Source organism: Nansenia antarctica, assembly GCF_963989245.1.
Source record: "Nansenia antarctica genome assembly, chromosome: 3".
In the NCBI taxonomy this organism is placed as follows: Eukaryota; Metazoa; Chordata; class Actinopteri; order Argentiniformes; family Microstomatidae; genus Nansenia; species Nansenia antarctica.
Window position 1 is genome coordinate 82,715,033 of NC_137688.1, and position 17,500 is coordinate 82,732,532.

Below are 17,500 nucleotides of genomic sequence, written 5' to 3' on the forward strand. Positions count from 1 at the left end.
TCTCTCTCTCTCTCTCTCTCTGTCTCTCCCTGACATAATCTTCTAAAGACATGCTGTTCTGGAAACCTGTGTCTTTCTTTTTCTTTTTCTTTTTTTTTCTTTCTTTCTTTCTTTCTTTCTGTTTTAGGCAATGGGTGTATAGGTAGTGTATAATATTCCAGAACTGCTGTTGTTCTATGCATTGCTAGATTTGGGCGGGAACTGAACTAAACATACAATGATTACAGGAACACTGGAAAGTCCAGCTGATGACATCTGCAATGTCTTCACTCCCTCTTGTCTGGCTGTAGCCCGACTTGGTCTGTGTGTGTGTGTGTGTGTGTGTGTGTGTGTGTGTGTGTGTGTGTGTGTGTGTGTGTGTGTGTGTGTGTGTGTGTGTGTGTGTGTGTGTGTGTGTGTGTGTGTGTGTGTGTGTGTGTGTGTGTGTGTGTGTGTGTGTGTGTGTGTGTGTGTGTGTGTGTGTGTGTGTGTGTGTGTGTGTGTGTGTGTGTGTGTGTGTGTGTGTGTGTGTGTGTGTGTGTGTGTGTGTGTGTGTGTGTGTGTGTGTGTGTGTGTGTGTGTGTGTGTGTGTGTGTGTGTGTGTGTGTGTGTGTGTGTGTGTGTGTGTGTGTGTGTGTGTGTGTGTGTGTGTGTGTGTGTGTGTGTGTGTGTGTGTGTGTGTGTGTGTGTGTGTGTGTGTGTGTGTGTGTGTGTGTGTGTGTGTGTGTGTGTGTGTGTGTGTGTGTGTGTGCAGCTACTGCCTCTGATTCTCTCTTGTTACGGTTGTGACTCATCATTCCAGCCCAAGGAGCTGACCCCGGCACTGTCGGGTCTGTCTCCTCCACACTCCTCTCTCCCCATCCCCCCCTCCCTCCCTCCCTCCGTTCCATCCCTCTCTCCCTCACCTTGTCCTGCCACCTGCTCCTCAACAACTCCTCTGGACCCTCAGACGACTCTCTCTCTCTCTCTCTCTCTCTCTCTCTCTCTCCCTCTTCCTCTCTCTCTCTCTTTATCTCTCTCTCTCTCTCTCTTTATATCTCTCTCTCTCCCTCTCTTTCTCTCTCTCTCTCTCTTTATATCTCTCTCTCTCTTTATATCTCACTCTCTCCCTCTCTCTCTCTCTCTCTCTTTATATCTCTCTCTCCCTCTCTCTCTCTCTCTCTCTTTATATCTCTTTCTCTCTCTCCCTCCTTCCATCCCTTACTCACTCCCACCAGTGACATCTCAGGTTGGTTGGATAAATACATGAATATGGTGATTTTGAAGGTGGTTGTCATAGCAGCACATTGCCAGGCGAGTCTGATAGCTCTTCATGGAGAAGGAAATAAGGACATGTACTGATGATACACAGACATACATGAAAGAATTGTGTGTCTGTGTGTGTGTGTGTGTGTGTGTGTGTGTGTGTGTGTGTGGGTGTGTTTGTGTTAGTGTGTGTGTGTGTGTGTGTGTGTGTGTGTGTGTGTGTGTGTGTGTGTGTGTAAGGGTGTGTAAGGGTGTGTGTGTGTAGGTGTGTGTGTGTGTGTGTGTGTGTGTGTGTGTGTTCGTCGTGAATAGTGATTTGCACTATTCTTTGTTCAGACTGAATTATGTATTTGGTTTGATCTTACCTAAGGACAAAGTCAGAATAATAATTTAATACATTAATCAGGCAACTGTCTGTCTCATTCCCTTCCCCCGGCCTTTCCTGCCTGCTTGGGTATTGCCTAACTATAACATATCAGGTGTTTTGGATACAGTTTTCAATATCAATATACAGTACATGTATACATACAAACCATACATTTTTTGGTCAAAAGTATCCTTCTTCTTAAAGACCCCCCTCCAGTCAAAACAAAGAAAAATAAGACCAATTTGGGTAAACAGTATCCTTCTCCTTAAAGACTGCTTCCAGTCAGAATCGACCATTTTAAGACGAAAAAAAAACAGTTAATGTTAGTTCACCGTAGCTAGCGCAGTCATTCACGCTGCCCGTGGGTTTTACGGTTCGCTGTTGTTACCTACCTACAGGCGGTTGAATTCCATGGCTCTCGCCCTCCCACTTTTGTATTTTATTCATCGAATTATTGTTTACTCAAGCAGGGGGTTGGAAGTTGATGTGCTCCTTGCTGTGTCTATTATATTGTAGTGTAATGTTGTTTAATCCAGCGGGGAGCTATACCGGAGTTGAACCGTCCATTACGGCAAATCAAATTGTACATTCATTAAACCACGAACCTCTCCATCAACCGCTAAGTGTCCCGACTGAAAACAAAGCGCTGTCGGTTGATTGCAAAGTGCAAACAAGCACGAAATCACGTGAAGCCAATAATGACATCGCATAGATGTGTGAATAGGCACCACGTACAAGCAATTTGTTGATATTATTGGACAGCGCTGTATCCTGGGGGGTACGCACCTTTACGCAGTTGCATAATCAGTGTCTGTTCCTTCATCCACTCCAATACTCCAACAAACAAACGAATTATGTCTGGGGTCGGCTCTGTTTCAGGTGAATGAGAGGCCGTTGGAAAGTGCTTTGGAATAAGGAGCTATTACTAATAAGTCAGCCATTTACCTTCTTTTTTTTTTTAACCATTTACAGAATTATTACAGGTTTTTTAATATACTGATTTATTGCCATGCAATCAACTTGTCAGTCAATTGTTGGAATTTGATATTTTGTTGCTCTAGGCACAGGGGTCAGCCATATTTGGTGCCTCTGGAGCAATTAGGGGTTAAGTGCCTTGCTCAAGAGCACACACAAGCTCCCTCCTGAGGCGGGGATCAAACCAGCGACCATCCGATTGCTAGCCGGCCTCAACAACAGCCCCCTTTAAGGTGGTTAACCCAGACAGACCGTAACACAACCGTTAGAGGACTAAGTGTGTGTGTGTGTGTTAGTCTGTTGGTTAGTCTTGCTTGTATTTGGCTTCCATTTGCCTGATTGTGTGTGTGTGTGTGTGTGTGTGTTTTCTTATGTTTATTAGGATCCCCATTAGCTAATGCCATGACATCAGCTAGCCTTCATGGGGTCCGACACAAAAATCATGCCTGATCGTGTGTGTGTGTGTGTGTGTGTGTGTGTGTGTGTGTCCTCCCCTGCAGGCGTCCTGAAGGTGTGGCTGAGGGTGAAGAGCATCGGGTCCGTGGACTCCCTGGCCTGGAGCCTGGCGGGCCAGCAGGGACCAGACTGGAGGCAGGCCAACATCATCGTCAACCCCAGCGGACCCTTCCAGGTAAGGCCTGCTTCACACAGTAGCACATGACCCTAACCTGGCCCACATGACCTAACCTGGCCCCAAAAGCCCCTGGCCCTAACACACCTGACCCCAACACACCTGACCCTAACACACCTGACCCTAACACACCTGACCCTAACACACCTGACCCTAACACACCTGACCCTAACAGCCCCTGACCCTAACAGCCCCTGACCCTAACACACCTGACCCTAACACACCTGACCCCAACACACCTGACCCTAACAGCCCCTGACCCTAACAGCCCCTGACCCTAACACACCTGACCCTAACACACCTGACCCCAACACACCTGACCCTAACACACCTGACCCCAACACACCTGACCCCAACACACCTGACCCTAACAGCCCCTGACCCTAACAGCCCCTGACCCTAACACACCTGACCCTAACACACCTGACCCTAACAGCCCTAACAGCCCCTGACCCCAACAGCCCCAACAGCCCCTGGCCCTAACAGCCCCAACAGCCCCTGGCCCTAACAGCCCCTGGCCCTAACAGCCCCTGGCCCTAACAGCCCCTGGCCCTAACAGCCCCTGGCCCTAACAGCCCCTGGCCCTAACAGCCCCTGGCCCTAACAACCCCTACCATACAGCCCCAACAGCCCCTGGCCCTAACAGCCCCTGGCCCTAACAGCCCCTGGCCCTAACAACCCCTGGCCCTAACAACCCCTGGCCCTAACAACCCCTGGCCCTAACACACCTGACCCCAACACACCTGACCCTGACACACCTGGCCCTAACACACCTGACCCCAACAGCCCCTGACCCCAACACAACCTGACCCCAACACACCTGACCCTAACAGCCCTAACACACCTGACCCTAACAGCCCTAACAGCCCTAACAACCCCTGACCCTAACACACCTGATCCCAACACACCTGATCCCAACACACCTGACCCCAACACACCTGACCCCAACACACCTGACCCTAACACACCTGACCCTAACAGCCCTAACAGCCCTAACAACCCCTGGCCCTAACAACCCCTGGCCCTAACAACCCCTGGCCCTAACAACCCCTACCATACAGCCCCAACAGCCCCAACAGCCTCCTGCCCCCAGCATGGATGCTGTAATTTACTGCTTAATTCAGAGAATCCACATGAAAGGTGTGAATCAGGGATATCATGGTTTTCCACCGGTCAGGGGTCAGGTCAGAGGTCGCGTGAATGCAGCTTCTAGCTGGTTGGCACGCCACGGGAGGTCCGCTGGGCTCCCCTGCTCCCTCAGTACCACTGTTCTGGGTGCGCTACTCATGGTGTCAGGGCCAGGGTGTGTCTTGGTGTGTGTGTGTGTGTGTGGTGTGTGTGTGTGTGTGTGTGTCTGTCTATTATGTTTGTTTCTACAAGTGTGTTTTTAGAGGACTACGTGTGTGTTAGTCTGTTGGCAGCCTTGCTCGTGGGCTTCCATTTGAATGACCATCAGACAGGTTGGTGTGAGCCGATTCGTTGGTTTGTTGTCAATATTCTCCGGGCCGATATAATCAATGTATGTTTCATATTATCGACTGAGGCTTCCCTTCCCTGGCAAATAGCCCAACGCAGACAGGCACAGATCGCTGCACGGTAACACGAACCACGAGGATCTCTGAAAGCATGGCATTTCGTGACGTTAGAATTATAAGGTTCTATCTCCATCAAAATTGAGTTTTTTACATAATCTGATCCATTAGGTGTTTATTAATGCCTGTGTGGTGTTATTTTTTTTAAATGTTGACATTTTTGAGTTAGTAATTCATAAAATACAAAGGTTCCATCTCACAAAACATAATGGAATGTAAAAACGTTGACGCTCAATATCTCTGAACTACCCTAAACGGAGATAGAACCTTATCATTCTAAGCTCACGATTTGCATCAAATCTGGCTCCACATAATGCACAGTACAGTATAGGCTTGACAAGCTGATCTACTGTATAAATGGGCTGTGTTGGGGCCTGCTGAGGGGAAACTGCAAGTAATCGCCGTAGCCCAGCCAAGGTGCAGAAGCTCAGCTAAATACGTTCTGGCTCCCTCCTAGCCAATTTAAACCCCCGCGTGTAAAGGAATCTAGCAGAAAACTGATTTCCTGTTAGTTAGGTGACGAGACGGTAGGCAGACGTTCTCCGTTCTCCATTTTCCATATCAGTTGGCAAGGAAACAGACCACCTTGTCATGGAAATAGAGGACTGTTTATCTGTTTAACTGTTAAAGGCTTGATGGTAGTCTAGATCAGATAATGTATGTTTTATGTTGTTAATTTGAATCTGCTACTTTTTCTTGACTTGCGCTGTATTGTACAGCACTTTGCTGAACTCTTGTTGTGAGTTGTTTTCGTTTTTAATCTGTTCTTCTGCGCTGTATTGTACATCACTTTGACCTGCATTCTTATGTATGCATAAGATTATGTATGACACCTATTATTATTATTATTATTATTATTATTAACACTGATTGAACATGTTTCATATTGACAAACATAAGACAACAACATTTGTGACACCAGCCAGTGTTTTGACCAGCCAGTTGCCGAAGTCATTTGTCAGTTTTTAACATATTATTAACATATTCTGAAACTACAGATTCTAAGCTTTCAAATGAAGTGTTGAAAAAGTGGAAGACGATATACGTATTTGAATGTTTGTCCACCTCAAACAGAGAATGATCAAAACACAACAAAGGCTGCTAACAGCTAGCGGCCAACAATGGCACATCATCGCTACCAACATCTTAATGCATTTTTTTTACATCACAACATGCTGATGTAACATCAACACGCTAAAAACACATAACTACACATAATTAGATGATCACATAGTCCTTGCTTTTGAACACGTCCTAAAATGAACGTTTGTTTACAAGCTACAGTATGTCTCCCTTACCAGTAGCCTATGGCCGACGAGAACAATGAATCCAATTCACAAATTATAAGAACTTAGTGATCCTTAAACTGTATGTTTATTATATTGAGTGGGTACTTTAAAACTTCAAGTTGTGTACTATGAAAAAAAAAACACTGTTCGTTGACACAAACACTTTCACTTTAATTTTCTAGCCTTTTCCGCGTTTGAGAGTGGTTTACCGTCACATCCAGTGTCTGAGTTATGTGGGAGGCAATGGGAGCTGAGCTCCCATAAGGAAGGTCTGAGCTCCCATGAAAGCAGTAAAATCATACATCTGTGGGGGTCGCTAATAATACATTACCACAACCATTATTTGATTTTTTTAAATGTCAATATAATGAGTATTATTTATATTTATTTATATGATAAATATTCTAAAATAAACACGTTTTCCAAAAGAACTACGCGCATCAGCATTAATCTCCTGTGAATGACAGTATGCCTTTGACTGCCTGCACTTTACCACCAAGACACTATGGGGCGCAGTAGAATATTGTGCAACAGCAGAATATGATCGTTGAGAGCTTGCGAACGTGAAAACACGATTATTGAGAAGAAAACATTCAGTAGCTAGCTATCATGCCGCCCCAAAAAAGGCCACTGCTGCCGACCGAGTCGACAAACCTGGAAAGTTTCGGGTTTTCATCCAAGAAACCAAACTTGAATTCAGCTGCACCTGTTATGACACTTAATGTTGAAATAGCAGAGCTCAAACAAAAGCAAGTGCTTCCGAAGAAAGTAGCAGAACTCACCTCCAGTATGTATAAGGAGACAGCTAGTTCGTTCAGGGCAGCCTATACTGTCGCTAAAGAAAGGATGCCTTATACAAAACTGAATCTTATGAAACGTAATGAGATGAATGGCGCGACAGTTGGCCCCTGCTCACCGATCCGATCATTCATGTGCCCAGATTGTAGAGCACATTGCACAAGAGATGAAAAACTAATTCATTTCTAATGTCAAATCACTTGATTCTCGTAGTAGAATAACATTAGATGAAAGCACAATTCATGGACGAGCATACATGATTATTTATGTCAGGTGCGATGTCACTGGAAATGGAGATGTGGACAATGTGTTGTGCTAACAGGGAAAGTGAATGGACTGTATAGCAAAAACAACAACATTATTGGCCGAGATACCCGTGACTATCGCTTATAGCTGTTGTTTCATGTGGTGCTGTTGATGTGGTGAAATGAGTAGCCTATGGCTAATTAAAACTCGTAAGTCCCATCGCTGTGTGGGCATGATTCGCGCGTGTGCATGAGAACATTTCGCACTGTTATTTTGGAGACCCCCACAAAGCTCAGCTTATAACTTGAACCCTGGTCACATCAGCTTGCGTCACAAATGTTGTCTTGGTGTTTTCGGTGTTTGTGTCTTTGTGTCTTTAAGAGCGAATAATAAGTCTAGCTAAACAACCATACGGTATACACATTCAACTCAACACTCCCTGCCCCTGGTGAGATGGAGGGAACGAACCGAAATGAGAGAAAATAAGGAATCAGAAGGCCCAGGAGAAACCAGAACCAACCCTCTGCGTCCAGCGTCGATATCCTCCGGTCCTCTCTTAACCAGGTCCCCACAGCCCTGCCTCCATGGCCGACCTTGTGTGTTGCTCTACTCCTCCTTGGGGCTCCGGTGGGGAGACCAAATGAAATCTGGATCGATCCATACCAGTCTGGTTCACAGCCCCAGTCTCAGCGCTGAAGAATAATAGCCTTTGTATCAACACTGCACACTCTCGCCGTCTCCTGCCCCCTTCAGCAATTAGCTATGACAGGTCAATTAGCGGCCTTATTTATGAGCCGGAGTGGACTTCTCCTCGTGTTGTAATGATTCAAGATATGCTCCAAGTGTGAGGGGAAAGTGTAATCAGTGATGAATGGTGCTTCTGGGCGGATCATTTGTTATGCGGTGGTGGCAACAACATGTTTTGTTTGTTTGAGTCACATTCCTTAACATGGTCCAAAAGTCACACACACACACACACACACACACACACATACACACACACACACACACACACACACACAGGCGGGCAAGCGCACGCACGCACACACGCACGCACGCACGCACACACGGGCAAGCGCACGCACACACACACACACACATACACACACACACACACACACAGGCGGGCAAGCGCACGCACACACGCACGCACGCACGCGCACACACACACACACACACACACACACACAGACACACACACACACAGGCGGGCAAGCGCACGCACGCACGCACATACACACACACACACATGGGCAAGCGCACGCACGCACGCACATACACACACACACACACACACACACACACACACACACACACACACACACACACACACACACACACACAAGCCCTCGCCCTCTTCTGTCTGCTCTTGTTGGCAGTTCCACTAAATCCCATCAGAAAATCACACCTTGCTTATCGTTGGAATTAATTACCTCAAGTAAAGATCACGACCATCTGGGCTTGGCAACACCATCGCTTTCTCGCCTGCCCACAAGGTCTGTCTGGGCTCAGACTGACAAGCAAACCACCTCTTAGAAGGATATTTCATAATGAATACATGTGTTAATGAGGGATCGGAAAAAGAACGTCTTTCCTCGTTTCTTAAACCTAGATGGAAAGACAGAAACAGTATCTCCTAAACTCTCCTTCCTGCACTCCTTTACCAAGCAGAAACCTGGTAAACAACAATTGGAACACAATGTCAAACTCCAATCTTTCACCAATAAATGTTTCAGTACTAACCTGGAGATGCCAAACCCCGTACGAAAACAACGACTGCTGTGGAGGGGGAAACAAACCTGAATTAGACCTCCACATCAAACAGTGAAAGCGGGGCTGGGGATCGGATACGTGTCAAGGAGACCTCGAGAAAACATCACCAGACAATCACGCATATGGGGGGGAGGTGGGCGGGGAGCGGCTGTGGGTCAGGAGGTAGAGCCGGCGTCTAATGATCGCAAGGTCTGCGGTTCGATCCCCGGCTGGCCGCGTGTTGAGGTGTCCTAGGGCAAGACACTGAACCCCAAATTGCTCCCAGACGTCAAGATTTGAAATAAATCTGGAAGGAACAAAAACAACAAAAATGGCCCAAAAGAGAGTACAATGGAGAATCTCTTTGAACTATGATGACCTATACTCCTAATAGTTTAACACTAGACAGCCATGGGAGGGGGCATTTGACCCTGTACTGGATCAAATTTCAGGACCCTCCTTTCATGACTTTCCCTAGATATGTGCGTTCTACCACCCAGTATCCTTTACATTTTCAAAATCACATCAGGATAAGCTAGTATAAAGCTATTTTGCTAGTTTTTTCTGTGTAGGAGGCAGGCTAATTTACTGGATTGGGGGTAAGAACTTGCGACATACCGGCGTCATGTCCAGGGGGTGTACTTGTACATCACGCCGCCTCACGAGTCACGCTAGGGAAACAGGAGATAGGCTCCTCCCCCTAAGGGCCGTTCAAGAGAGAACCGCCGCTTACTTTCTCATGCCATGTTGTTTAATTTTGAACGCTTGTTTGCCTATCAGCGGCTGATTAGATTACCTTTGATAGAGATGCAAAATGAAATGAAAACACACATTGTGTCCACCTGGTCACATCCATCACACAGACACTCCGCCTCCACACCCACACCTTGCTAGAGGCTTCTGGAGACACCAGGGGGGGTATTCCATCAATGTCGCTAAAGGAAAATCCAGGCTTTTATTTGCATATAAGTCTCGCGAGAGTTCTCCAAAAACAAGCCTGGATTTTTTCCTTTAGCGACGTTGATGGAATTACCCCCCCCAGGAGTTCACCACAGGTGTCTTAGCATCAGAGAAAACTTCTTTCTCCTTCTTTCTCCTTCACCTGAAACGGGATTCAACCGCCACCCAAATGGAGCCTGACACTGTCTGATGGTAACGAATAGAAAGAATAAAGTTAAGGAGACAGCCGGAACAGGGCTCTCTCCCTCACTCTGAAGTGCTCATTAATAAACCAGCGCTTCCTTTCAGAGCTCGTTATTCATCCCTGAGTTTAATTTTTTTGGGGGGGGAGTGTGGAGGAGTGTGGAGGGGTGACACGGACGAGAAGGGCGTTTGTGGAGGTGCGTGGGGAGGGGAGGGGGGGTACAGTAAGGTATTGTCTCGTTGGCACATTGTGGTTTTTCTGCTCCACGTTTTTAAGTGTCACTGACTCTCTCGTTGCGCATTTCGTAACAACCCTCCTCCTCTGCATCTCTGGCTCTCCTCTCCCTGTCCCCTCCGGAACCCTCCGCCATCCGCTTCCATTATGTCGGATTATGTAAGCGGCGTTTCCGCTGTGGAGTAGGTGTTCAACAATTGGGGTCGGACGCGGTCAAATCGTGAAAAGCTGTTTATCTATATTGAGCCGTTTGATATAACATATGACTGCGATATATATATATATACAGTAACTCTGCACAAAATGTCTGTTAAAAGCTTAAAGCAGTTCTCTTAAACATCATCCACAACGTTGTTTACTTTTGAGTGGCTCAGTCGTCGTTCCTGTTGGTGGTTGGACTTCAACAAAGACGGGGTAAACGGTAAACGGACTGCACTTATTTAGCGCCTTTTTTGCTGCTCCAAAGCGCTTTACAACAGCCTCTCATTCACCCATTCACACACACATTCACACACCAATGGCGGCAAGCTGCCATGCAAGGCGCCGGCCCCGCTCACTGGGAGCAATTTTGGGGTTCAGTTGTGCCTAGACGGCGACTCTACCCCCTGCGCCACAGCCGCCCCACATTAAAACGCACCACAGGAACATTAAAACGACGGCTGGAAGGTGGTGAGGCAGAGCAAGGAGGGGTTGGCTGATAATGCTCTACCTTGTTGTTGTGGTTTGATTTTCGTCGTGTGTGCGGCTCCCTGTTTTTTCCTACCGTTCGGCGGCCCTCTGCTTTTCTATTTTGCTTCCTTCCTTCCTTCCTTCCTTCCCTCCCTCTGTCTCTCTTCATCGATCTGTGTCCGTAGCCCGACCGGGGGGAAAGTGGTAAGTTAAGGGTGTGTTCCCACAATGCTAGAGTGGAAAGAATTCAATTATATCCACTCTGAGGGTTGCCTCAGTATTGCAGTATCAGCCTCTATCGAGTGAGTCTGACGCTGCAGAGCCTTGCTTGTTTTCGTCCCGAGAGACTAAATATATACACTGGTTTGGTCTACTTGATGATAATGCAAACAGTTGCTGTACTGTAAAGCCCCCCACAAGGCAGCGGTGAGGTTGATCTGCCCCTGCCTCATTGTATTCCCCCCCCTACTTTCCCAATACTCACAGATGAATTATCATTTTTTTTTAAATGTGTGGGGTGTTTGTTGATGTTTCTGCAGTGAAAATGGCCGTGCTGAAAAGAAACCCGAATAGGCTAGGTGCACGATCTCACTACTTCCTGAAAGGCACCTGGCATGAACATATCCTGTCTCACTCTATTGGTTTAATTGATTACTCAGCTGTGCACTGTGTGTTCCAACGGTTTACCGCACAGATGATTAATCAATTAAACCAATAGAGTGAGACAGGATATGTTCATACCAGGTGCCTTTCAGGAAGTAGTGAGATTGTGCACCTAGCCTATTCTATCGACTTGTCGAGCTGTCATTTTTTTTGTTGTCATGCCCATGGTATGCTTAGTCAGTAGGGACGGTTGGACCATGCTAGCTTGAACAATGACATTTTAGCGGCGTTTTTTAACGCGGCATCGCTCGGCGATGAGCAGACGCACGTCAGCTTTAGATCACCACGGTGTTCTTGCTGATTCGTGAAAAGGAGCTATTGTTCATCCAAATCACTCACAAAGACGATTCATCCCCCCCCCGTAAACCGATTAAAATCAAAACATTAGAAATCTCGACAAAGAGGGCCAGTCAGGACGGGATGAAGTGAACAGGCGTGAGATGAGATGTTACAGTTGTTCCTAAATCTCCTCTCAAATTACCCAGAGGCCATCTGTGTTCCACCCGGCACCATGGCGATGTGCCTGGGGGGCTGTTGGAAACCAGGGCAACTCATATTTCTCCCACATTGCACTGCTCCTCATTGTTCTGTATTCAGTAGTTATGCTCTTTCTCTCTCTCTCTCCCTCTCCCCCTCTCTCTCTTCTCTCCCTCTCTCTCTTCTCTCCCTCTCTCTCTCCCTCTGTCTTTGTCTCTCCCCCTTTCTCCCTCTCTCTCTGTCTCTCACCCTCCCTCCCCCTCTCTCTCTCCCTCCCTCTCTCTCTCCCTCTCTCTCTCTCTGTCGCAGTCTCTCTCTCTCCCTCCCTCTCTCTCTCCCTCTGTCCCTCCCTCTCCCTCCCTCTCTCTCTCCCTCCCTCTCTCTCTCTCTGTCTCAGTCTCCCTCCCCCTCCCTCTCTCTCTCCCTCTGTCTCTCCCTCCCTCTCTCTCTCTCTCTCTCTCTCTCTCTCCCCCTCCCTCTCTCTCCCCCTCCCTCCCTCCCTCCCTCTCTCTCTCTCTCTCTCTACTTCAAAGAAGGCCCTCCCTAGGCTGTTTCTCCCTGGCGTGCAGCTGGGACCAGCAGATCAATGGCGACATTAAGGGGTTACACACCTCGACAAAACGGCATCTTTACAACGCTGTGTGTCGTCGTCGTCGTCGTCGTCCCCCCCCCCCCCCCCCCATCATCCCCCCTTAACCATCAGGTTAAAGCTGACCTGGGTTCAGCATCTAGGACAAGAGAGCCGGAAGTTTATGTCAGTGTGAGGATGGCAGCACAGACGTTAGGTCATTGTACGTGTCATTTAAATCGTTGAGGCTAATAGCTCGATCTGCTCTCTCCTTTATATCTTTCAACCGGCGCTCTCTCCCCCGGTCTGTGTTCTACGCCTTGTCCCCCCCCCCCGCCCCCCGTCCCCTAACCCTAACCCAAAATTCCTCCTAGTGAGCGGGCCCAGCACCTTGCACGGGAGCTTGCCGCCACCAGTGTGTGAATGTGTGTGTGAACGGGTGAATGAGAGGCCGTTGTAAAGCGCTTTGGATAAAGGCGCTATATCAGTCAGTCCACATCTTTTGTCTGTCTTTTCAGACCCTTGCTCCACCTGTTTTGCTTCCTTCTTTCTCCACAGTCTTCTTGTGTTCTTGTAAACAGCTTTTCTTCAAACTCCACCGCCCTCAACCTTTGTGTGTCCTTTCCAAAATGGTGTTTCTTGTTCCTCCTCTTGTGTAAATCAACCAAACTTTAAAGTCCCTTTAAACGACTGCACACACATTCACACACACATACACACACACCCACACACACACACACACACACACACACAAACAATTCTACATTATTGTGCAGCAGACACACCCGCAATTGAGAGAAAAACACCTAACACCACTCCTATAGGGTTGTTTCCATGTCACTCACAATAAGACAACAACATACCCCCCTTTCCCTCTCTCTCTCTCTCTCTCACACACACACACACACAGGAGGAGCTGGTTAATTCATGAGGCCTCTCTCTCTCTCTCTCTCTGTCTCTCACTTGTCCCTCGCGTGCGTCGTATCACACTCCCTTTTTCTCTTCTCCATCTCTTCTTTCTGTGCTGTGTGTGTGTGTGTGTGTGTGTGTGTGTGTGTGTGTGTGTAAAGCCTCAGTGTGTGGTAATAAAGCAGGGCTGTATGGTTGGCACGCTCTGGTCGTGGACTATTAGAGAGAGGGATTTACAAGAGGGACCCGCTGGAGTGAATACATAAATAAGAAACACTAACTAAGAACACCAGGAGCAGACCAGCACTAGAGTACACAACGTGTGTGTGTGTGTGTGTGTGTATGTGCGTGCGTATCTCGATGTGTGTGTGTACGTGTGTGTGCGTGCGTGTGTGCGTGTATACCGCAATTACCTCAGCGAGAGCGAGAGCCGTCCTAACCAGACCTCCGATCCACCGCGGCCCTCCTGCCAATTAGCCGAGCCACCCTCACCCCTGTCGTCCCCTCCCTCCCTCCCTCCCTCCCTCCCTCCCTCCTCCCCAACAACACCGGCCTGCCAAATCAAATACCCCTCATAAACTTCTGCTTCCAGTGATATCTATTCCTCCCCTCATCCCTCGTTCCCTCTGTCCGCTGTCAAGCCTCCTCCTCTTCATCCCTTTATTTATTCAAAGGAGTCCCCTGTTCAAGGATTAAATTAGCGAGCGGGCAGAGAGACGCGCTGGCTCCTGCGTTTGGCTCCGGTCTCTTTGTGTTTAATTGGAGTGGCTCTTTCTCTACCGCCGTGTGAGGGGGGGGGGGGGCAGCGGGTGCTGGTCAGAGAGAGAAGAGGGCTCGAGGGTAGGGTCCCTGGTTAACCGAGGTCAAGAATGTCCACATTGATGGAATCTGTGTTGGAGTGGACACACACACACACACACACACACATAAACATGCACGTACGCAGACAATACACAGACACGTATACACCCCCACACACAGTATTATATTATACCGAAAGGTTTTCACCTGACAATGGTTAAGGAGGCGATGTAATGGTAAATGGACTGCACTTATACAGCGCCTTATTCGGAAGCGCTTTACAACGGCCTCTCATTCACCCGTTCACACACACATTCACACACCAATGGCGGCAAGCTACCATGCAAGCCGCCGGCTGGCCCCGCTCATCGGGAGACATTTGGGGTTCAGCGTCTTGCCCGACGACACCTTGACACGTGGCCAGCCGGGGCGGGGGTTCGAACCGCTGATCTGCCGACCTTGCGGCGATTAGACGCCGGCTCTACCTCCTCCTGCGACCACTGCCGCCCCTTGTTATTAATTAATTAATTTTGCCATTTAGCAGACGCTTTTATCCAAAGCGACTTACAATTACGAATTACAGGGACATTCCCCCTGGAGTAACTGAGGGCTAAGTGCCTTACCCAAGGGCACACTAGTAGTGGTGTGGCTTCAGGCGGGATTTGAACTCACAACCTTCCGATCACAAGTCCAACTCACTATCCACTAGACCACCACTACCCCTTGTTATGTAAGAGGGGGGTCTAGCATCCACCAAACAGGCGACCGCAGATGCACCCCCCTGTACGTTGTTTTCATTGATCTCCAGCTGCTCCAGAAACAGAACGGTTCAGTAGCAGATAGCAGTTGTTTGTTACAGGAAGTTATTGCATTAAAAAAAATAACAATTTCATTGAGAGTCCTTTGCAATCATCCACGATAGATGTTTTCAATTTCAATTAAAAAATACATTACCCGACATGTCTGAGGTGAAAGCAATGAGGATGAAAGTCTAGGCGTGTGTTTGTGTGTTTGCACAGGCCACCTTTTTCCCTTTTACAAGATGGAATACGCTTCATCTTTGATTAGCTTTGTGGGATGGGGTTTGGGGGCACTGCTTTCCTGAGTAATTAAGCTGTCAATCAAAAGCGAGGGGCTTTTGGGTGAATTGGGGGAGCCGCACAGAAACATTGCTTCTGTTCCTACTCCCACAGGTGATAACGAGAGCGAGCCACCAACCTTTCATCACTCAATGTTTTAAGAGAAAACCCCGCACAACATCCACCATCGTTTCATAAAATACTTTTGTACTTTTTTTACCTTTTGGTTCAGCTGTTAGTTGAATGCTTTCTTTCTGGAGGTGAAGTGCAGTGACATTTTAAATAATGAGTGAGTCACCCACCTTTCATCACTGAATGTTTCAAAGCAAAACCCACAACATCCACCATCGTTTCATGAAGTTCGTTTCTACCTTTTGGGGTTCAACTGTTTGGTTCAATGCTTTCTCAGGGAGATAAACGTGTTATTTGTGTCACGTTTCTAGTCTTTTGGTCCGCATGTCGGCAGCCAATCCAAATGTTTGATCGATGTTCTTTTGAAACACGAAACTCTGTTTCAAAGTTGTTGAGAATCACAACACAAACTCGCTAGTCAAGCCAAAATACTGCGACAATGCATTGTGATTGGATTGGGTGAGTAATCCCCCCACTGCTACCTAGTTAACTAGAACATTACTTTACGTTGTCAGCAGGCTCACAAAACAAGCTGTGTTAGTCGACTAGCGACGTGTGTCGTTGATTTTCAACGACGCGGAAATGTGTTTACATTTTTCAAAAGAAAAGTCTGATCGTTACATCAGATCCCGAGATGAGGACCAAAGCATTATGACATGTCACATTTTTTTTAAATACATGCTCCCTGTTCCCTGCCCAGGTCGTGTTTGAGGGTATTCGGGGGACGGCCTTCGAGGGGGACATCGCCATCGATGACGTGTCGGTCACCAAGGGGAAGTGCAAGCAGGAGAATTCAGTCTCCAACACAGGTAAAGTGGAGCACGCAACAGTGTCACTCTGTGCGGGCCAGTCACCTCATAGTTGACGAAGGAAGGGTGGGTGGTGTCGAACATGTCTTTGATTTGGGTTGTGGGTTCGATTCCTCGCTCGGACCGTATTATACTGAAAGATGTTGTATGCCCTCACTGCAATGGAAGTCACTTTGGATAAAAGTGCCAACCAAATGGTTTATTATGTCACCGTAGAAGAATGCTCTGGCAAAATAAACGAGAGAAGAAAAGAATAAACAGAGGGAGAGAGAGAGAGAGAGAGAGAGAGAGAGAGAGAGAGAGCTTCTACCAGTGTGGGGGGCTGAGGAGGCAGCTGGCCACCCTGCTAAGGAGGGGGGGGGGCCGGGGTCTGGGGGAAGTGTTGCCAGCTCTATCCCCTCTTCTTCCTGCTCCTCTCTCCCTCTTTTCATCCCCCCTTCCTTCCCTCCCTCCCTCTTCTCCTTATCTTCTCTCATCCCATCCCTCCTCCTCTCCTCTCCTCTTCCTCTCTCCCCATGTGTGCCCTCCCTCATTGACCAGTGTGAGCAGTGGCCATGGTGGTAGTGATATGCCGAGCACTGAGTTGGCACGGCGATGGCGCAGTGAAGTGCCAGGCCACCGTGAGATCACCCGGGGCGTGCATCCAGCACGGGCCCCCTCCTAACCCAGCAACCCCTGGGATAAATTTACCAACGTCCTGTCCTGGCCCCCTAGCTCCAATCTGTCCCATCAAACACACACTGCTGCCCTCCCCCCCCCCCCTAACTGTACAGGGGTTCAACAGCCTTAGCCTCCTCTGCTAACGGACATGATGGTGAACCTTGACCCTGACTAGTTACTGGAGAGCCCAGCACACCCACGTACACCCCCATCATTTGAGTCTAGATTAGTACACATACCTTACAGCCCTACACTCACCTGCAGTACAGGTCAGGATAGGGCTGTACGCTCATGTCAACCCTACACCCAGGGTTCATCGACCAACCAGCAGGATCATCGGCCAGCCAGGGTCAGTTCTTCCTGCGTTTCCCCCCCTCCCTCTCCTTCCTTTTCCGAGAAACGGCCAAACAGCGGGGAGAAACTAACCGAGAGACGACGCGATTTATAAATTATTAACAGTCAGAGCTCCCTTACCTCAGCT

General features: G+C 48.1%; 1 protein-coding gene across 1 annotated transcript in view; it reads left to right on the forward strand.

Moving 5' to 3' along the window:
- mdga1 (MAM domain containing glycosylphosphatidylinositol anchor 1) overlaps nucleotides 1-17,500 on the forward strand; it is a gene marked incomplete at both ends in the record, with an annotated part of 188,404 nt that overhangs the window by 164,262 nt on the left and 6,642 nt on the right. The window contains 2 exons of the mRNA XM_080525281.1: nucleotides 3,067-3,197; nucleotides 16,251-16,359. Coding sequence (XP_080381407.1) covers nucleotides 3,067-3,197; nucleotides 16,251-16,359 — 240 coding nt within the window. The remainder of the gene's footprint in view (nucleotides 1-3,066; nucleotides 3,198-16,250; nucleotides 16,360-17,500) is intronic.